The 22,565-nt window shown below is 41.0% G+C and overlaps 2 protein-coding genes across 2 annotated transcripts; both read left to right on the forward strand.

The window, feature by feature from the left end:
• Positions 1-416: 416 nt before the first annotated feature.
• On the forward strand, positions 417-4,654 carry LOC136477810 (alpha-L-arabinofuranosidase 1-like). Its single transcript, XM_066476067.1, has 13 exons — positions 417-500; positions 646-715; positions 823-968; positions 1,051-1,096; positions 1,175-1,227; positions 1,833-1,977; positions 2,236-2,354; positions 3,055-3,126; positions 3,472-3,575; positions 3,750-3,806; positions 3,889-4,081; positions 4,164-4,307; positions 4,428-4,654. Exons 2-13 carry the CDS (start codon positions 676-678, stop codon positions 4,548-4,550), a joined length of 1,242 nt encoding a protein of 413 aa, XP_066332164.1. The 5' UTR covers positions 417-500; positions 646-675; the 3' UTR covers positions 4,551-4,654.
• Positions 4,562-11,254, forward strand: LOC136477811 (uncharacterized). Its single transcript, XM_066476068.1, has 6 exons — positions 4,562-4,694; positions 5,068-5,619; positions 5,737-5,832; positions 10,100-10,203; positions 10,306-10,442; positions 10,947-11,254. The coding sequence occupies exons 2-6, from the start codon at positions 5,560-5,562 to the stop codon at positions 11,027-11,029; spliced, it is 480 nt and encodes a 159-aa protein (XP_066332165.1). The 5' UTR covers positions 4,562-4,694; positions 5,068-5,559; the 3' UTR covers positions 11,030-11,254.
• The last annotated feature ends 11,311 nt before the right edge of the window (positions 11,255-22,565 follow it).

Consider the following 22,565-nt stretch of genomic DNA (forward strand, 5'->3'; position numbering starts at 1 on the left):
AGGCCTAGAAAAAACATGTATAAAATATGAATAATAAATAAAGATTAGTACTGAACCTCTGAGTATAAAGCACTGGTTAATTAATTCTGCATGGTGACAAATCAAACTAGGTCAGTAGGTGGAGGATCTACTTTTCAGCAATCCTTAATGACTACATTCCACTTCCAATTAATAATGGAATATTGGATGGCTAAGATCATGTGCAACAGTGCAAGTGTACTTCATGGTACCCACTTGACTGCAAAATTGCTATTATGGTCTGCACTGAAGCCTCTCCACTAAAGCCTGCAGTCTTGATCTGGCCGCGGTGATCACGCCTCTACTACTGCTTGCCCCACATGACAAGTGCACTCTACCATGCTGCAAACCAATGAACTACTGGCCACTTATAATCCGTAACAGGAATAGTATGACACCCAGTTCACTACTTCGGTTTGTTTGATGAATGTAACCACCAATTGAATGTTTCTGATGGATACCCTGTGTGGCTGGATTTATATGTTAGTCATCTATTTAGTGTACCGAATGTATTAGATTCATTCATCTTGCTAGAAACCTATAAATGATCTCTTTCTAGTGTATGGTAATTCTCGTTGTGCAAAAGTTTATCTGAGTATTTACAGCCGGTTCTCTCTGTTCACACAGGGGCATGGTTTCCGCACAGAACTTATATCCATGCTTTTGGATTTAAAACCACGGTTCTTGAGATTTCCTGGTATGCACTGTGTTTTCACATTTAAAATCAGGTTCTTCGTTTGGACATACATTATATATGTTCATAGATGTTTCAGATATTTGATAGATTGCATGCGACTATTGTAGGAGGTTGTTTTGTAGAAGGTGAGTGGCTAAGAAATGCATTCAGATGGAGAGAATCTATTGGTCCATGGGAAGAGAGGCCTGGACACTTTGGGGATGTTTGGCATTACTGGACTGATGATGGGCTTGGATATTATGAGTTTCTTCAGGTACCAGTTTACACTGCTTCAATTTAATTTTTTTTCTTTCCTATCATCACCCCCTACCTATTACTTTGAATCTACATCAAAGCTTGCGGAGGACCTGGGTGCTGCCCCAATCTGGGTATTCAACAATGGTAATTGTTTTCAGATTTGTTAAATCTTTTCTCACTGTGGGGCTTCTTAACTTATGGAATTTCTCTCTTATAACTCAGGAATCAGCCACAATGACGAAGTTGATACTGTAGCTATTGCTCCTTTTGTAAAGGTATCTTTTGAGCTCCCTGGTTATACCTCGAGTAGACTAAGCATTTGTTGATATAAAGCCTTCAAAATTTGTTGATATAATGATATAAGAGCCTTCAATTTTTTAATGCAATGTACTTTCTCAGCCATGGGTGCAAATTACCATTGGATATCAACACTGTAGATTTTATAATAGAATTTCATTTTTTGTGAGCTAGAAAGCATATCCAAGATTAAAACTTTATTTCTTAATACAAATCCTGCATATCTGAGAAAAAAAAAGATTAAAACTTTATTGCTCAGATCACAGTGAGAACCATCACATATTATCAGTTTTGAATAATGCTGAAGTTTTATTATCTTCTAGCTGTCTTCATGAATACTGAAAAGGATATAACAGCAGTGGATGACCCTTTACTTTTTATTCAGGTAGTTTACATGCAGAGATGACGCTTAGCTTGAGTTGTACACTCACATTTACCAAGATTGTCCGTGAACTAATTAATTCTGTTTATATGAATAGTAACAAACTCAATAAGATACCATATATCTCCTGTGGATTTAGGTAGTTCTTATACTTATAATTCTTCTAGCTTCATTGTTATTGAAGTGTTTGTTTTTCTACAGGATGTATTGGACAGTCTAGAATTTGCAAGGGGGAGTGCAGATTCAACATGGGGCTCTGTTAGGGCTGCAATGGGGCACCCTGAACCTTTCCCGGTGAAACATGTCGCGATTGGAAATGAAGATTGCGGGAAAAAGTTTTACCGTGGTAAACTTATCAACTACATTTTTATTTGCATCCTTTAAATAAGTTGAAAAGGTCTTCCGCACAAGTTTCGTACAAAAAAATGGTCTTCTGCACAAGGGCAATTATGCACTCGATGCCCCTGTACTAGCAAAGAGACTTACTTAAACTGAACTTAACTCCCAGTGGTAGTCGGCAAAGGATATACTTCACCTATAGTTTTTTACATATGAAGCCTGCTTTTATTTGCATGGAATGATGGTCTTTATGTCTGTTAAACAGGTAATTACCTCAAATTCTACAATGCTATAAGAGAGGCCTATCCAGACATTCAAATGATTTCAAACTGTGATGGTTCATCTAGACCACTTGACCATCCTGCGGATTTGTATGACTTCCATGTAAAGTTCTTACTGCCAAGTCTGTTTGTTTCATTTAGAATCAAAGCAGGGTGGATGAAGTGGCGGCAAGCATCTGGTGTCTTATGTGACAAAAGGGTACCACAGAAGCTAAAAGGCAAGTTTTATAGGACGGCGATTAGACCTGCTATGTTGTATGGTGCAGAATGTTGGCCTACGAAAAGACGACATGTTCAACAGATAAGTGTCGCGGAAGTGCGTATGTTGCGTTGGATTTGCGGTCATACAAGAAGGTATCGAGTTCGGAACGATGATATACGTGATAGATTAGGGGTAGCACCAATTGAAGAAAAGCTTGTCCAACACCGGTTGAGATGGTTTGGACATGTCCAACGGAGACCTCTAGAGGCACCGGTGCGTAGTGGAATCCTAAGCCAGGATAGTAACGTGAAGATAGGCAGAGGAAGACCGAAGTTGACTTGGGTAGAGGCAATAAAAGGAGACTTAAAAGGATGGAATATACCCAAAGACTTAGCCTTAGATAGGAGTGCTTGGAAGACAGCTATTCACGTGCCTGAACCTTGATTGCTTCTGCTGGGTTTCAACTCTAGCCTACCCCAACTTGTTTGGGACTTAAAGGCTTTGTTGTTGTTGTTGTTGATGATGATTCTGTGGTTCTAACTATTCATTGTCAAGGTCAACTTGCCTTCTCTTAAATTTAAACAGTGTTTTTTTCTTCTAGGTCTATACTGATTCTAAGACTTTGTTTAACATGAGGAGCCAATTTGACAGAACGTCCCGTAGTGGACCCAAGGTAAGTCTCATCTTCACAGGATCCTTATGAGACAGCCCTCTTTCATGACCAATCATTTATATTTGATTCGGGATTCCTCGCATTCACTTGGGATGTTCTTTGGATAGTATATAATATGGGTCCTTTGATGCTATGCAAAATCCTTAAGAGACGGAGGGTACAATTCTTTGAGGTGTTGCGATTCTGAAGAACAATGAGCAATATTTATATGGAGCTTATGTGATGTGTGATTTTATTTGCATGTTCTGAAGACTCTCTGAAACTCCAATGATTTTCTTGCTTATTTACAACATCACCATACCCTGTCTATACAGTAAAAATGTTAATGAAATGATTCGAACACAGGCTTTTGTGAGTGAGTACGCTGTCTGGAGAAGTGATGCGGGTAGAGGAAGTCTTCTCGCTTCATTGGCTGAAGCTGCTTTCCTTACAGGTCTGGAGAAAAACAGGTGATATCTCCTTTTGAATGCAAGTTGGTTGATGATCAATCCTTATTTTTGTTGGTATATTTTGTATATTGTCTTTGCTCATTGAGGCACCATGGCGGATTTCGGTCTGCTCCAGTTCTACTACCAAGATAATCATTACTGTGAGTTAGATGACCTTTTGTTGGTTCTTTGCAGTGATATTGTTCAGATGGCAAGTTACGCTCCACTCTTCGTGAACGACAATGATCAAACGTTGGTATCCGTGGTTTTATCCTGTTTCTTGTGTTCTTGCTGATCTAACGCTGCGATAATTGTGTTTGAACATAACAATCAGGTGGAACCCGGACGCTATTGTCTTCAACTCCTGGCAATATTATGGAACTCCTAGTTACTGGATGCAGACAATTTTCCGTGAGTCCAGTGGTGCCATGATCCATCCAATTAATATCAGTTCCCGGTACTCAAGCTCGCTAGCTGCATCTGCAATTACGTGGCAGGATTCAGAGAATAGCTTCCTAAGAGTAAAGGCAAGTAAAATCTGTCGCATCCATCCTAGCCTGTGCCTAAAGGATTACAAACCTGTAGTGATCTCAAGAAGCTTCTATGCAGGTTGTAAACTTTGGGTCGAACACTGTTAGCCTCACGATCTCCACAAGTGGACTTGAGGCCAGTGTCAACTCGCTGGGATCAACCGCCACTGTTCTCACATCTGGCAACGTTATGGATGAGAACTCTTTCAGTAACCCAAACAAGGTCTTTGTACCGATGATCATATATCAAACTGGCTGGTTTATTTCTGAATGAAAAAAGTGTCACGATGTGTAGAGCTTGTTCTGAACACAAAGCTTAATTGCTTGTGGAACGATCTTGCAGGTTGCGCCGGTGAAAAGCCAGCTGAGCAACGCTGCGGAGCAGATGCAGGTGACGCTGGCTCCTCACTCCTTCACCACGTTCGATCTGGCGCTGGCTCAGTCCAAGCTTGTGGCGGAGATGTGATGTGTTAGCATCTTGATAAAAGCTCTGTACTAGTGTACCACGATACAGATATATACGTACTGTACTTCATGAATAAAAATCACATCAGGTTTGGTTGGTGTTGAGTGATTTGCTTTCTCCGTACGTGTTTGCTGTGCATGCCAGGTACTCAGACCTTGTTCAGTTGTTTGGGGTACTTTTTTATTTGAAAGGTACTCCCTCCATTCCAAATTATAAGTCATTCCAAGAATCTTGGAGAGTTAAAGCATCTCAAGTTTGACCAAAATTATAGAGAGAATTACAAAGTTTATGACATAAAATAGATATACTATGAAAATATAAATAATAAAGAATGTAATAATACTTAGTTAGTATCATAAATATTATTATCTTATCATATAAATTTGGTTAAACTTGGGATACTTTGACTCTCGAAGATTTTTGGAATGACTTATAATTTAGAATGGAGGGAGTACTCTACTTATTTTTTTTACTTACATTGTTTGTGTTATTTTACTTATTTTTTGTTTTAAAACAGCAACGGTTTGCCAATGGGACGGCTTGGCCAGGGTCTGTTATAAAATGATTCTAATAATTTGAAAAAAGGTCTCTTACATCCAGATTCCTAGACAGGGATTTCTCTTGTGTTACTCTAGTCTAGCATCTTTGTGTACCTACAGCTACAGGTTTTGCTATGACTAGTTTGCAGGTCAAATTTGAGAAATCGTGGAGCCCATGTTTTGAGTTCTTGAAACACAATTATATTTTTAATTAAAAAATGTTAATATTTTTTGAGAAACATTTAAAAAAATGTTAAATGTGTGCATGAGATCAATTTGGGCTCAGCCCATAGCTACCAGGCCAGGCCTTCCCCATCAGCCCATGCGCTCCACCTCCTTCACTACTCGGGCCCACTTACGCTCTGAGCAATCAGCCCCAGTACCACCACTCGCTCCTCCCTCCAGGCCAACCATCCCTCGCCGGCCGCCGCCCCCCTCGCCGCGCCGGCCACCGCAGCACTCAGAGGAAGATGGGATGGAAGGCGGCGGAGAAGCTCATCAGACACTGGAAGATCCTCCGCGGAGACAACGTAACCTCTCTCGTGCTCCACTCCATCCCCCACTTCAGTTACTCGTGTTAGTAGTGTTAGTCCTACTCTCTTCTCGTCGCCTGATCTCCCATTTTCCTTTTTTCGTATTACTGCCAGGTGATGATCATCAAAGGCAAGGACAAAGGGGAGACCGGTCTCATGAAGCGTGTCATTCGCTCGCAGAATCGCGTCATCGTCGAGGGCAAGAACTTGGTATTTTGCTGGCCTTATATGTTCTTCCCCAGTTACTTAGCTTGAGTGTGGAATCAGTGTACCAGATAACAGTTTGTGTCTACGTAGGACTGATACCAATTGCATAATCGGCAGTTTGGTTCGTTGTGGCTAGCTGTATCAGATTTAAGCAAACCTACCCCTCATTTTGACATCGTGCTCCAGGTGCTCGTCGAAATTACCAGACCAGACTAGCTTTGAGGTTGAGTATGAGTTTGACTTGTGAATACCAAATGATAGATATAGCCTTTTCCCTAAAAGTAATACATGTCCATCTTGGCACAAAGATAGCAAAGAGGAACAGAGCACATATTAATAGTGAGTGAGAACTGAATAGTTGTGCACATTCTGTATCTATAGGTGGATGTAGGCCTTCAGCTTTATGAATTGGTTAGAGATCAAAGAATAGCACTGGCACTTGAGGGAACAGACCCGTCAATATCCATTTTTTTGTATAGTTTGTTTGATTGTGTAGCATAGGAAAAGTATAATTTCTTGCTGTGTAACAAACCAGTATTCTGTTGTTCATATTGCAGTGTCCTTTTACATGCTTTACTGATTCTCTTCGGGGAACGCCTGTGTACTGTATCAACTGTTGCATATTGACATAATCACATAAGCATAAGCCCATAATCAATTGATGCTCAATAACTTAATAAACTTGATAACATCATAGCCAATTGATTTGTCTTGTGGAACAGCTGTGGTGAATACCAAACAAGAACAACAAAACTATAGTTTTCTCATCTTTCTAAAACCATTGTATCTTTACTAAAATTGCATTGCATATTTGCTTGTCTATTCTGGGTACTTTTAACTGCAACCAGCAAAGGGGAAAATGTCATTTTCATTTATCATGTGCCTTGTCATCTCTTGCATGTCGGGCAACAACAACAACAACAACAAAGCCTTTAAGTCCCAAACAAGTTGGGGTAGGCTAGAGTTGAAACCCAACAGAAACAATCAAGGTTCAGGCACGTGAATAGCTGTCTTCCAAGCACTCCTATCTAAGGCTAAGTCTTTAGGTATATTCCATCCTTTCAAGTCTCCTTTTATTGCCTCTACCCAAGTCAACTTCGGTCTTCCTCTGCCTCTCTTCACGTTACTATCCTGACTTAGGATTCCACTACGCACTGGTGCATCTGGGGGTCTCCGTTGCACATGTCCAAACCATCTCAATCGGTGTTGGACAAGCTTTTCTTCAATTGGCGCTACCCCTAATCTCTCACGTATATCATCGTTCCGAACTCGATCCCTTCTTGTATGACCGCAAATCCAACGCAACATACGTATTTCCGCGACACTTAGCTGTTGAATATGTCGTCTTTTCGTAGGCCAACATTCTGCACCATACAACATAGCAGGTCTAATCGCCGTCCTATAAAACTTGCCTTTTAGCTTCAGTGGTACCCTTTTGTCACATAGGACACCAGACGCTTGCCGCCACTTCATCCACCCTGCTTTGATTCTATGGCTAACATCTTCATCAATATCCCCGTCCCTCTGTAGCATTGATCCTAAATATCGAAAAGTATCCTTCATAGGCACTACTTGACCTTCCAAACTAACATCTTCCTCCTCCCGAGTAGTAGTGCCGAAGTCACATCTCATATACTCAGTTTTAGTTCTACTAAGTCTAAAACCTTTGGACTCCAAAGTCTCCCGCCATAACTCCAGTTTCTGATTCACTCCTGTCCGGCTTTCATCAACTAGCACTACATCGTCCGCGAAAAGCATACACCAAGGGATGTCCCCTTGTATGTCCCTTGTGACCTCATCCATCACTAAAGCAAACAAATAAGGGCTCAAAGCTGACCCTTGATGTAGTCCTATCCTAATCGGGAAGTCATCCGTGTCTCCATCACTTGTTCGAACTCTAGTCACAACATTGTTGTACATGTCCTTAATGAGCCCGACATACTTCGTTGGGACTTTATGTTTGTCCAAAGCCCACCACATAACATTCCTTGGTATTTTATCATAAGCCTTCTCCAAGTCAATAAAAACCATGTGTAGGTCCTTCTTCTTCTCCCTATACCGCTCCATAACTTGTCTTATTAAGAAAATGGCTTCCATGGTTGACCTTCCGGGCATGAAACCAAATTGGTTCATAGAGACCCGCGTTATTGCTCTCAAGCGATGCTCGATAACTCTCTCCCATAGCTTCATAGTATGGCTCATCAACTTAATTCCCCGGTAATTTGTACAACTTTGAATATCCCCTTTATTCTTGTAGATCGGTACCAATATACTTCTCCTCCACTCATCAGGCATCTTGTTCGATCGAAAAATATGGTTGAACAGCTTGGTTAACCATACTACAGCTATGTCCCCGAGGCATCTCCACACCTCGATTGGGATACCATCCGGTCCCATCGCCTTACCTCCTTTCATCCTTTTCAACGTCTCTCTGACCTCAGATTCTTGGATTCTCCGCACAAAGCACCTATTGGTGTCATCAAAAGAGTCATCCAACTGAAAGGTTGTGTCCATATTCTCACCATTGAACAATTTGTCAAAATACTCTTGCCATCGATGTCGGATCTCATCCTCCTTTACCAAGAGATGCTCCCTTTCATCCTTAATGCACTTAACTTGGTTGAAGTCCCGTGTCTTTCTCTCACGAACCCTAGCCATCCTATAAATGTCCTTCTCTCCTTCCTTCGTACTCAAATGTTGGTAAAGATCCTCGTACGCTCTACCCTTTGCCACACTTACAGCTCGCTTTGCAGTCTTCTTTGCCACCTTGTACTTCTCTATGTTGTCCGCACTCCTGTCATGGTACAAGAGTCTATAGCATTCTTTCTTCTCCTTAATAGCCCTTTGGACTTCCTCGTTCCACCACCAAGTATCTTTAGCCTCGCGTCCCCTTCCTTTGGTTACTCCACACACCTCTGAGGCTACCTTCCGAATGTTGGTTGCCATCTTGTCCCACATATTGTTTATGTCGTCTTCTTCCTTCCAAGAGCCCTCTTTGATAACCCTTTCCCTAAATACCTCTGACGTCTCCCCTTTCAGTTTCCACCACTTTATTCTTTCAATCTTAGCTTGTTTATCCCTATGGGCACGCACCTGAAAACGAAAATCTGCCACCAAAAGCTTATGTTGAGAAACAACACACTCCCCTGGTATCACCTTGCAATCCAAGCATGCTCGTTTGTCCTTTCTTCTTGCGAGGACAAAATCAATCTGGCTACAGTGTTGTCCGCTACTGAAGGTCACTAGATGAGATTCTCTCTTTCTAAAGAAAGTGTTGGCTATCATCAGGTCAAAAGCTACCGCGAAGTCCAGAACTTCCTCCCCCTCCTGATTCCTACTACCATACCCAAAACCTCCATGAACTGCCTCGAAACCTGCGCTTGTAGTACCTACATGTCCATTAAGATCTCCTCCTATGAAAAGCTTCTCACTACTAGGTATAGCTCTAACCATGTCATCTAAGTCTTCCCAGAACTGTCTCTTAACACTCTCGTCGAGGCCTACTTGGGGGGCATACGCACTAATTACGTTCAATACCATATCACCAACGACAAGCTTGACTAAGATAATCCTATCTCCTTGCCTTCTCACTCCCACCACACCATTCTTGAGGCTCTTATCAATCAAAACTCCTACTCCATTTCTATTCGCGACTGTCCCTGTGTACCAAAGCTTGAAACCTGTATTGTCCACCTCCTTTGCCTTCTGACCTTTCCATTTAGTCTCTTGAACGCATAATATATTTACACGCCTCCTAGTCGCGGTATCAACTAATTCTCTTAACTTACCTGTAAGTGACCCTACATTCCAACTACCTAAACGGATCCTAGTTGGTTCGACTAGCTTCCTTACCCTTCGCACCCGTCGACTCTGATGCGAAGACCCTTGCTCATTTTTCACTACACCCGGGCGCCGATGTAGCGCGCCACTAAGGAAGCGACGACCCGATCCTTGGTTACTTGACACCATGCCCAGATCACGACACGGCGCGTCACGAGGGTGACGACCCGGCCCTTGCCCATTTAACACCATACCCGGGTTCCGATATGGCGCGTCGCTAAGAGGGTTACGCCCCAACGATTTTCTTTCGGGTTTCATCTCCATTTAAGTGGCTAAGTTTTTACATTGGCTCGCCACGCCTAACACAACCCTCCTCCTTTACCAGGGCTTGGGACCTGCTATGCTGGGACACCAAAGGCGCCCCACCATAGGCGGAGTTATCTCTTGCATGTCGGGAACTCCATAAATATCTGAGCTATCATCATGTTAGGTAAAGAAACACATTAAGCAAGGGGAAGGGCACACAGGTGGTATTTTCTCGATTGAAGCTCCACTTCATGTGTCAAATGTCCAAGTAGTTGATCCTGTCACTGGGTATGCATATGATACTTGACCATGTTTTACTACCTATAGAGATATTTCTTTTATTGACCTCTAAGTTTGTAAAATCATTTGTCAACACAATGTTTACCACAGGAAACCATGTAAGGTTGGATATAAGTATTTGGAAGATGGGACCAAAGTCAGGTTCGCTAGGGGGATGAATGCATGTGGTGCTGTGATACCCCGGCCAGAAATTCTGAAGGAGAGAAGAAAACCGAGACCCACATCACGTATGTCTCATAAAAACTTCTTTAAGCTCACTAATGGTGATCCACATCATGCATGTCTTGTAAACACATTTTACATGCTCATTATACAGTGTTTTTCAAGTTGCATTAGTTCACTAAAAAAGGGTGTAACTAAACTAAGTGGAACTTCTTGTGCCACAAATTAAAACAAGCATGTGGTAGACTAGTAGCTATATTTGATGTTTCCTTTATTTTCCCATCCTGACGAGTTTTTTTAAGCATTGGAATGCTATACATATTGTGTATGTTAGACAACTGATTCCCCCATAATCACCCTACTGCAGATTCATGTTTGAATGCGTGAGTTATGTTTGTGAGATGGTATGTAATGTGGGTTTGTATGGAATAAAAAAAGCACTAATAGTCTGTTTTCTTGTTGCATGCAATAAAATGCATTCTGTTTCTATTTGAGCATTGCCTTACATGTTCATTTTGTTACAGGATGTGTTCTGTTCTTGATCTAACTGTCTACTTCCAATCATGCAGCTGGCCCAAAGGATACACCGATTGAGCTTGTACTGGAGAAAACCTACGATGATAAATCTGGAATCGGCATGCCCGACCTATAGCTGCCGCGTTGGTTGTGCTGAATTCAGTATTTGTGACCATGTCCTAGTAAAGGCATTAGGTGGTCAATGATTATTTTAGTTATGTAATGTGTCTTCCTAATAATAATCATGTAACGATTTGTAGTGTCAGTACTGGTATGTTATGTTGGTGTTTCATTTGTCCGAGTGTTTTTCTGCAGAAATGCATTCTTGGATAAGAAATGACAAAGATTTGTATCTTCATAATGAGATATTCAACTACGAAAACACAGATTGAACTAGATGTTATTCGTACATGTGCTTTTGGTATAACTAGCACGGTCTGCGAAAGGATGAGTGTCTCACACCAACTACAGGTTTTTAATACATTTTCTGACACCTGACTTTAGAAAAGAAAATATTTCGTATCATAACATGTCAATGAGTACACGCGTTACATTGTCTTTTCGTCATCAGAAACACTTCAGATAATTACTTTTAAAAAGCTAGGACCAGAACTTGCTTTTCAGTCCTATTGGCCTTCCACTTCCACGTTGCGCTGGAAGCTACAACCGTTTTTTTTTGGGAACTGGAAGGTACAACCGTTGGCCATGAATCTACTATACTATACATCACGAAGACTTGAGCCACTAAAGACAATATGTTACCCACACCGAAGGTCATGCGATTGGTGCGCAGCATAGGGTCCAGATTATACATACACCTGGAAGCTGGAGCAGACAGGCAGCTATAAGCTTATAACATTCCCAATTGTACATTTCGGCTTGCTTCTATCTGCACACAAGTGAGAAACATATGTTTCTTATGAAAATGTGATCACCCGTCAAACGACAAATAGGCAGAATAGAACAATAACAATTCGTATTTACCCATGCCCATTAATATATACCTAGGACCAAAAACGGCGGCCATAGAGGGGGTGAATGGGAGTATCAAATTTCTTTCGAAATATTCGGCCGTTGTCCCAAAATCACCGCCAAAACACAAGACGCAAGAAGAATCTGAAATACCCAAACCAACTTGTGACAAGAGTACCTAGATACGTTCCTTAGATCAGTGAAAAGCCAACCCAAAAGACGGAATTCGAATCGGAGCACAAACGCAAGAACAGAAGAAAACAGCACAGCCTGGAGATCGCGGACTGTTGCTACAGTACCGCGGACGCCCGCTACAATACCGCAGTATTCAGTAGCTTTTTATCCTGTTACAATGCACGGGCATATTTGCTAGTTAAGATATATATTAGAAAGAGTTCAATGCACCAGGGGCTCTCGAACTTGTAAGCGTGTATCATATAGGCCCCTGAACTTTAAAAATGCATTTTTTTGACCCATAAACTTGTTAAGTGGTATACATAGGCCCCTGAACTTTGAAAATGCATTTCTGTCCCCCTAAACTTGTTAAGTGGTACACCACAGGCCCATATTTACCACGCCGACATTTTTTTTGCTAACGTGGCGTTGCTACGTGGCAAAAAAATATGCACCAAACCCCCTGAAACTCAATCCGCGGCCTCCGCACAGAGGTGCTCGCCATCAGGAAGGACAACGAGGGGAGCATCAGCGGCTGGAGGGTGAGGTGGCACCGTGGTGCGTCGCAGAAAGCACGACCCTGGCCGCCAGCGATGCTTCTCCTAGTCGCAGGCCAGACCGCGTGCGTGTGGCTCCGGTCGGCGATGCTTCCGCGTGTGGCTTCGGTCAAAGAGCTCGCGCGGAGAAGCATCGCCGACACGAGCCACGCACACACGGTCTGGCATGCGACTAGGAGAAGCATCGCCGGCGGCCAGGGTCGTGCTTTCTGCGACGCGCCACAGTGCCACCTCACCCTCCAGCCACTGATGCTCCCCTCGTTGTCCTTCCTGACGACGAGCACCTCTGTGCGGAGGCGGCTCCCGCGCCGATGACAGCGACACGGATTGGGTTATAGGGAGTTTGGTGCATTTTTTTTGCCATGTCAGCAAAAAATGCCCGCATGGCAAGTATGGGACTGTGGTGTACCACTTAACAAGTTTAGGGGGGACAGAGATGCATTTTCAAAGTTCAGGGGCTTATGTGACACACTTACAAGTTCGAGGCTCCCAGTTCATTTAACTCTATTAGAAAATAGGAGGATCAAAAATATTGTCCTAGAGGGGTTGAAAACAAGATATCGAAGATTAGGACAGTAATTCGACCCATTCCCCACCGCTACCCCATGTAGACGATTAGGACAGTAATTCGACTCATTCCCCACCGCTACACCATGTAGACGATTTGTATTGATTATAAAATTTTTATACTATTATAAACCTCCGCATTAGACCATTAGAATTGAATAAAAAGAGACAATAATCAAAAGTAAAAAAGTGAAGAAAAATTAAACATATCATGAAATATTTTATGGGTACCGACATACCATTTGAATAGTTGAAAATATATCACATAAATTTAGTAGATAATATGTAAACAATCTAACATATACCATAGAACATCTCATGCACAGTATGAAAACAATGAAAAACAAATGGTAGAACATCATATGGATACTATATGAATAACCCGAAGTACAGTATGAAACATTCCATTTATACTATTAAATATCCCAAGATACTCCCTCCGGTTTTCTAAAGGACGTCGTTTTGAACAGCGACACGGCCTCCAAAAAACAACTTTGACCATTACTTTTTGCTATAAAATATTTATAAAATATAGTCAATATATACTTTTATGAACAATTTTGAGATGAATCTACTTACATCACTTTTATATTTTCAAACTCAACCCAAAAGAATTTATTTGTAGTCAAAGTTTAAAATATTTGACTTAATACGACATCCTTTAGGAAATCGGAGAAAGTACATCATAAAACATCACATGTATATCATGTAATATAGGAATAAAAAGTAAACATGATAATGAAAAACAATTCATTAGAATAAAATATAGAAGAACAAAAAAGGGAGATAAAAAATAAATAATAAATGCTAAGAAAATATGGAAAAAATTAAATGAATAAATTAAATAGAAAATCAAACTAATAAAATATAGAACAAAACATAAGAGAAAATAAAATAAATAAAAACAAGCCATGAAAATAAAAGAGGGGTGAAAAATGAAATTAAAAGGTACAAACATCTCATGGAATAAAAAAATAAAAAAGAAACCATGAAATTGAAGAAATGTAATGAAAATATGAAAGAAAGAATGAAATAAAAAATAAAATCATAATCAAAAGTAAATACATAAAAACACTCAGAACATAACATGGATATTACTGGAACAACCAAAATATGCCACAAAATATCTCACGAGTATAACGTGAATATTCAAAGTTAATCATGGAGCATCATATTTATACTACGAGAACATTATAATACACATCATAAACACATCACATGTATAGCATATGAACAACACAATAAGACATAAAGAAAAAAAGAAATAAAAAACATGCAATAGTGGAAAATAAAAAGAACAACACATGGATACTACTTGAACGACCTAAAATATACCATAAAACATCACACGAGTACTATGTGAATACTCAAAGCTAATCATGGAACATCCAATTTATACTACGCAAACATCTCTAAACACACATTATACCCGCGCGCTTCTGGCCCAGCTCGGCCTCCCGCCCGCGCTGATGACGGAACGCTTCCGCCCAGCTCGGTTGATCACGGAACGCTTCCGGCCCAGATCGGCCTCCCCCGCGCTTGTTTCCGGCTCAGATCGGCTGATGACGGAACGCTTCCGACCCAGCTCAGCTGATAGACGGAAGCACGTAAATGCATATATAAAAGAGAAATAATAAAAGCAAAAATGGTCCATGGCATGATTCGAACAAAAGACCTACTGATTTAGAGATGTTACTCTCCACCACCAGACCATACAGATGTTGGTGATAGTAGTGAAATACTTCTTTTATTAAATACATCGGACCATTTTAAGTCTAATAAAAAGGTATCCAACCATCACAAGAATAATATTCTATACTAAAATATACCACATGACATTTCATGAAATATGGAAAAAAGGCTAAGTAACGGGAAACAAATCGGAAAAAGGGGGAAGACAAAGGGAAAACTCATGTAATAGTACAAATGAAATAAAATGGAAATATGAAGGAAAAAATGAAATAAAAAAAGTAAATAATAATCAAAAGTAAATAAGTATAAGGAAAAAATATACTACAGAACATCACATAAAAAAGAGCATAATAAAAAACACATAGAACATCACATAGATACTACTTGAACATCATAAAATATATCATAAAACATCACATAATATATCACAGAACATTACACGTGTACCATGAAATATATAAAACAAAAAAAAAGCAAAACATGAAAAAAACAATTAAAGTATAACAAAGAAGAAAAAGGAAAATAAAAAAATAAAAAAAACATAGAACATCACATAGATAATACTTGAACATAATAAAATATATCATAAAATATCACGTAATATATCACAGAACATTACACGTGTACCATGAAATATATATAACAAAAAAGCAAAACATGGAAAAAAAACAATTAAAGTATAATAAAGAAGAAAAAGGAAAATAAAAAATAAGTAACACATGCTAAGAATATATAGAAATAAGTAAATAACTTAAATAGAAAATAAGTTACTAAAAGATTAAATAAAACATTAGGGAAAATAAAATTAATAAAAAGGAAAAACTTTACTAAATAAAGAAAAAAGAGAACATCACACGAATACTGATAGAACAACCTAAAATATACCACAGAACATCTCACTATACTATATGAATACTCAAAGGTGACCGTAGAACATCCAATTTATATTACGTGACCATCTCGAAATATATCATAGAACATCGCATATATAGTATATGAACATCACACGTATACTATGCGAACATCGTACGTATACCAGAAATATAGGAAATAAAAATAAAAACATAAAAAACATAGGGTAAAATAAAGAAGAAGAAAAAATGGGGAATAAAAATTAATAACAATTTATATGAATATAAATAAATAAATAAATAAGTTAAATATAAAAAAATAAAAGATTAAATAAAACATAGCAGAAAATAAAAATAATAAAAAGAAAAACCCTCACCTAATAAAGAAAAATAAAAGAGAACGTCATATGGATATTATTGAACATCTTAAGAAATACCACATACCATCTCATGGATACTATGTGAATACTCAAACATAATCGTTTAACATCCCATTTATATTATGTGAACATCCAAAAATACACCACAAAACATCGCATATATAATACGTGAACATCACGCCAAAACAAAAAATAGAATTAATAAAAATGAAAAGAAATTTAACTGAGGAAAATAAAAGGAACATCATGTCGATGCTACTTTAATACACCAAGGGACATCTCATGGATATAGTGTGAAGAAACAAAATAGATCGTAGAGTGTACTATGTGAACATTGTATAAATTTTTTATATAAATAAAAAATAACTAAACATCTGAAAACATATCATGGAACATCACATATATACCACCTGAGCGTTACATGTATCTCAAGGAATACAAGAAAAAAAAGTAGAACATGAGAAAAGAAAACAAATAATAAAAAATAATTATAAATATAGTAAATAATGAAGAAAATAAAAATATAAAAGTGAGGTAAAGAACAAAAATTCCAAAGACAGAAGGAAAAAGACAAAAAAGAAAGAAGCTCATCCAGACATTGGCATGAGCATAGGCCCATCTCAAACCTTTAGGCGCACCAATGCACCATGCGCTCCTTCAATATTCGACAAAAACCCAGCAACAAAAACAAATAAATAAAAGATATAATTTAAAAATAAATAAATTAAGTATTAATGAAAAGAATAAATAAAGAAATAAAAAACCATACGTACCACCTGGATGCTACGTCGGAGTCCGAAGGAAAAGAAATATAAAAAGAAAAAAAGAGAAACATATATAAAAGGGAAAGATATATATATATAATAATAATAAAAAGAAACATACGAATCTAGACGCTGTGTCGGTGTGGGAATAAAAAAACAAGAGATTGTATAAATTTTTTATATAAATAAAAAATAAAGAAAAAATAACTAAATATCTGAAAACATATCATGTAACATCACATATATACCACCTGAGCGTTACATGTATCTCAAGGAATACAAGAAAAAAAGTAGAACATGAGAAAAGAAAACAAATAATAAAAAATAATTATAAATATAGTAAATAATGAAGAAAATAAAAATATAAAAGTGAGGTAAAGAACAAAAATTCCAAAGACAGAAGGAAAAAGAAAAAAAAGAAAGAAGCTCATCCAGACGTTGTCATGAGCGTAGGCCCATCTCGAACCTTTAGGCGCACCAATGCACCATGCGCTCCTTCAATATTCGACAAAAACCCAGCAACGAAAACAAATAAATAAAAGATATAATTTAAAAATAAATAAATTAAGTATTAATGAAAAGAATAAATAAAGAAATAAAAAACCATACGTGCCACCTGAAAAAACCATACGTGCCACCTGGATGCTATGTTCGAGTCAGAAGGAAAAGAAATATAAAAAGAAAAAAAGAGAAACATATATAAAAGGGAAAGAGATATATATATAATAATAAAAAGAAACATACGAATCTAGACGCTGTGTCGGTGTGGGAATAAAAAACAAGAGATTGTATAAATTTTTTATATAAATAAAAAATAAAGAAAAAATAACTAAACATCTGAAAACATATCATGTAACATCACATATATATCACCTGAGCGTTACATGTATCTCAAGGAATACAAGAAAAAAAGTAGAACATGAGAAAAGAAAACAAATAATAAAAAATAATTATAAATATAGTAAATAATGAAGAAAATAAAAATATAAAAGTGAGGTAAAGAACAAAAATTCCAAAGATAGAAGGAAAAAGAAAAAAAAAGAAAGAAGCTCATCTAGACGTTGGCATGAGCGTAGGCCCATCTCGAACCTTTAGAACCCGTTTGGAGGAGCTCCAGGAGGCTCCGGCTCCGGGCTGTTCATGCACTGTAGCACAGAGCCGGCGAAGCTCGAAATCGTGGCTTCGTCGGCTCTTCCTCTTTTCGGCTTCTTTTCAGTTCATTTCGTGCCTCGGTTTCCAAAACGGCTCCTGTTACAGTACCAATGCACCATGCGCTCCTTCAATATTCGACAAAAACCCAGCAACGAAAACAAATAAATAAAAGATATAATTTAAAAATAAATAAATTAAGTATTAATGAAAAGAATAAATAAAGAAATAAAAAACCATACATACCACCTGGATGCTACGTCGGAGTCAGAAGGAAAAGAAATATAAAAAGAAAAAAGAGAAACATATATAAAAGGGAAAGAGATATATATAATAATAAAAAAAGAAACATACGAATCTAGACGCCGTGTCGGTGTGGGAATAAAAAAACAAGAGAAACGTACTTAAAAGAAAAAGAAATATAATAAGAAGAAGAAAGAGAAAAAAAAAAGGGAGAAACATACGTACCTGGACGCCAGAGTGGGAATCTCGCGCCCGCTCGATCGCGGCTCCAGATCGCGGCTCCAGCTCTGGGCCGCGCTCGCTCCAGCCGATGGACCATGCTCATTCAGATGTGGGCCGCTCGCTCCAGTAGATGGGCCGCGCTCGGCCGATAAAAAAATGAGGGCCACCTGGCCGGCAGCGAAGATTTTCCGGAAAAATCGCGGCATCACGCAGCAGGGGTCGGCGCCGTACTGCACGCCGACTGGTCGGACCCGATGAATTACGGCCAGGGGAAATCTCCACCCTATGTGCACAGTCCACATATACAGCCTGTTCGTTTCGACTTATTTGTTCGTATCTAACTTATAATCCACGGCTTGAACAGTATTTTTCTCTCACACCAAATCAGCCAGCAGTATTTTCAGCCATGGCTTATAAGCCAATTCAGCCGAAACGAACAGCAGATTCCTTGTCACCTCTCAGGTCGGTCCTCCTCTTCACCCTTCAGGGACTCCTAGCCGCCAACCAAACCGTCTCTGTTCTGTCATCTAGTCTACTGTGCACTTGTTGATGCGCAAGTCCTCGTCGCCAGCGAGCAGGACGAAGGACCTTGCCGTGTGGTATAGCTTGACGATGCACTCCGAGTCCGAGAGATGTACGTATCTGCTTCTTGGTCGCCTTGAAAAGATCGAACTGTCCGAGAGAGAACGGTTTCCGGACGTATTCAGTGATCACCATATAACCTCAAAGGCAAAGCAGGGGGGGCACCATCAATTATTCACCTCCAACGCCGTCCAGCAACGTTTGCCCACGCGCCCATGCGAGGAAGTGGCCGGGTTCGGTTTGTTTCTCCGTTTTGGAGCAACAGAATGAAACTGGCCGGGAATATTTCCTAGCTATATAAGACGAACCTAACCCTCTAGTCCCCGAACCAAACCCATTCAAAAAATGGGTCCGACCAACCCAATTCACACCGAGCCCCTAGACCAAACACACACATAATGCACTACGAGCAACTAAGTATGTACCGTACTACGGGCCTATTTGGATGAGGACCGGCCGATGCATTGCATTTCCTCGGCAGGGCCGCATCCAAACAGGCGGTACGTGACTGAAACATCTGTTATAGGTACTGCATGGTGCCTGAGAAAATAACTTTGCTGCAATATAATATTTATAGGCATGCGACAGAGCTGTACTATACGTTTATATATGGATGGCCACCGAGGAGATTGAATCAGCCAATCGCGTCAACGCTGAATGAGAAAAAAAAATGTATCAACAAGCTCTCTGATTGATCTCATGTAGGTCCGTAGTCACGCTCACGCCACGCGCGTACCTTAGTCCAGTCGGAGAAGAGGTGGACGAAGAACTCGCTCGCAGATCTCCATCCCGGTAACCATGCCCACGATGACAAAGGTGATGAGCAGGTCCACGGTTCTTGCCATGGACTAATAAGGCACGCGCGCGCGCCACGTTCTTGCCATTGACTCGAGCCAACCTGGCACTCCAGCTTCGTGTTTCACTCACTCTCACCGGCCTTGTTCCGCGTCGCCGCGGGGCGGCTGGCTACGCTTGTCGCCGTCCATGGCCGCCGTCACGCTGCTCCCGCTCGGCAACGGTGCGACGGCCGCGGGAGATGCCCAGGGCCGGGTTCGCCTGCATCCTCTCCTCGGCAGCCTTCGGAGTCGAGATCGTCACCCCAACAATAATATTTTTTTTGGAAGGGTCGGCAAAAGCTTTGCAAAAAATGTATTAGTAGGGGAAAATTAAAACAAAGTTATATATATACAACACTGAAGCACTCTGGTAGAGGAGGAAAAAAAACTGTGAAAAAACAAGGAAAAAAACACTATTACATAACGAGATATAGAACAATAATAAAAAGGACGCTTCTCTTCTAAACATGTTGAAAATTTTCGTACGCTATTGCATTTTGCTGAATTTGCAAACACAATTCGCAGTTAATATAAGTCGATCTGTGCTTGGTTGTCAAGCTCTTTCAACTAGCTCGCACTTTGCTAGCTTGAGTTAGCGCCTAATGTAAGACTTGTTTAAACCTCCTGTCTTCTTAATGAAAACAAGGCTCCGCGCTTGATCGAGAAAAAAAGTGAGTCATCGTTAATGTCCAATGTGCTACTACATTTGACGTACGGAAACATCAATTTTTGCAGGTAATTTGTCCTTGCCACTCTTTTCTTTACTTACATACACTACGCAATTTAATTAAGCTTCTGCACAACTATCGTAAGTATATATTCACTTTATCGTAAATTAGCATATAAAATTATCGTAAATAGAGGTGCCTACAGAATAACTTATTCTATAGCTAGCTACTGAATATACTCTCCCTATATATAGAGAGAGAGGGGACAGCGCTATTTGACGCGTTGGACGCTAAATACGTACTATTTAGCGCGCCCACAATACAATTTATGGTCTGACGCATCTGGCAGGCTGTACAGTGTCCGTCTGACATGGCCCGACGACACCGTCCTACAGGTGCACAGGGCATGGCAGGGTACGGTCCTCGGTATTGCGGTTGACTTGAGCGTCTTACCTTATCTGCTCCGCCTGCTCCCCGGGCCCACACCGAGCGGCGCGTCCTCGGTCGGGTGTTCCTAGTAGGCCCCGACCGTGTCGGTCGGGAAAGAGCGGCGAGCAGAGGTCCGACATATTCTCGGTCGGAGGAACGGGGTCAGAGTCGGACTACGGTCCCACCACGACCAGGCCTTCCGGTCGGGGTTTCGACCGGGACTCCTGGCCTGAGGTGCCGGTCAGGGGCCAGATCGTGGTCTCGGCCTGTCATTGTGTATTTGGGTCAGCCCTGACGCGTGCTGTTGTTGCGCCGCCTGCTAGGCCGAGTATTGCTAGGAAGCGGGTCCATTGGGGACCCCAGGTTGATGAACACGACAGGAGCCCCCAAGCCCCTTTGGGGTTTCTGTGAAGCCATGAAGGGGTTGTTGAGTTGCCGCTTTTGAGGACGCACGGGAGTACTGTTCATCTTTGTCGCTTCGTAGAATGGCGAGCCGTGTGTGAGCACTGGCCCCGGATTCCGGATAAGGATCAGCCTCACGGGGATATTGTGCCAGATTCCAGATAAGGATCAGCCTCACGGGGATACTATGCCGTCATCCTGCGCTCAGGCACTTTCACTGTGCGGACACGGGCGTGCGTTGTAGCGCTCCAGACGGTAGCTTGTTGCCCTAGATATAAATAGAGCTGCTTCTGCCTCAGAAGCTTTCATGGCTCGAGTTATAGCGCTAGTTGGTATGAGGCTCTTGCTTTTCGCCAGGGGTGGCTTTGGCCACTACTCCTGATGCCAGAAGATTTCTCGTAATGGATGTCCCAAGCTCCTTCCCTCCAAAGCCTCTCCGGGCATGTTTGGAGGCCACGATGCTAGAAGATCTCACATAAGGAGAGAGCATTGTGCGTCTCGAACGAGCCCCTGTCCCAGATTCTGGATCAGAGGACGGAGAGAGGGAGGAGGGCATTGGAGCGGGAGAACAAGGATCTTGGCTCCCTTGTTCCGCTTCATGCTCCAAGGTGCAGAGTAGTCTCGGGGCTGTTCACACACGCTTTGCGTGATATTGCAAAAGCCTGGGGCTTGTGTTTTTAGCATAACGAAAGCTTTGTATTTACCTTGTAATTCCTATGCCCATTGCGTCGTGGAGGCGGGCTGTCATTGGAACTTTTAGTGTTTTCTTCCTCGGTTTACCTCTCTGTGCAGGATAACCAAGTAGAACTAGGTGCCCAGCCCCCATAGAGAGGACTAACGAAGGCCGCGGAGACATGCCAAGTGGACGTAGACGCCCAGCCCCCGAGGGGGACTTGTTAGTAGTCCGTCTTCTGCCGGGTGCGTGCGACCGCACTCGATAGGTGTAGCCCCCGAGCCTGTGGTAGACTAGGAAGTCGATCGGAGGCTGAGCACTTTGGTACTCTTTTCTCAGGGTTGTAGACTCTAGTGTCCCCGCCAGTCGGGGCGTTCACCCATGTCCGTTCCAACCGTGACCTATGCGATCAATCGGGTTCCTAAGTCGAGATCTGGCGGCCCAAGCCCCCGAGCCACTAGGGGCCAGTCGTATGTTTTCCTGCATCACCCTGTCCACAGTTTCCACAACC

Source organism: Miscanthus floridulus, chromosome 8 (assembly GCF_019320115.1).
Source record: "Miscanthus floridulus cultivar M001 chromosome 8, ASM1932011v1, whole genome shotgun sequence".
In the NCBI taxonomy this organism is placed as follows: Eukaryota; Viridiplantae; Streptophyta; class Magnoliopsida; order Poales; family Poaceae; genus Miscanthus; species Miscanthus floridulus.

Coding starts and splice junctions, on each gene's coding strand:
- LOC136477810 (XM_066476067.1), top strand. CDS start 676: ATGCTTTTGGATTTAAAACCACGGTTCTTGAGATTTCCTG. Junction 3,127..3,471: donor CGTCCCGTAGTGGACCCAAG/GTAAGTCTCATC, acceptor ATTCGAACACAG/GCTTTTGTGAGTGAGTACGC. Junction 3,576..3,749: donor ACAGGTCTGGAGAAAAACAG/GTGATATCTCCT, acceptor GGTTCTTTGCAG/TGATATTGTTCAGATGGCAA.
- LOC136477811 (XM_066476068.1), top strand. CDS start 5,560: ATGGGATGGAAGGCGGCGGAGAAGCTCATCAGACACTGGAAGATCCTC. Junction 5,833..10,099: donor TCGTCGAGGGCAAGAACTTG/GTATTTTGCTGG, acceptor TCATCATGTTAG/GTAAAGAAACACATTAAGCA. Junction 10,443..10,946: donor AAAACCGAGACCCACATCAC/GTATGTCTCATA, acceptor CCAATCATGCAG/CTGGCCCAAAGGATACACCG.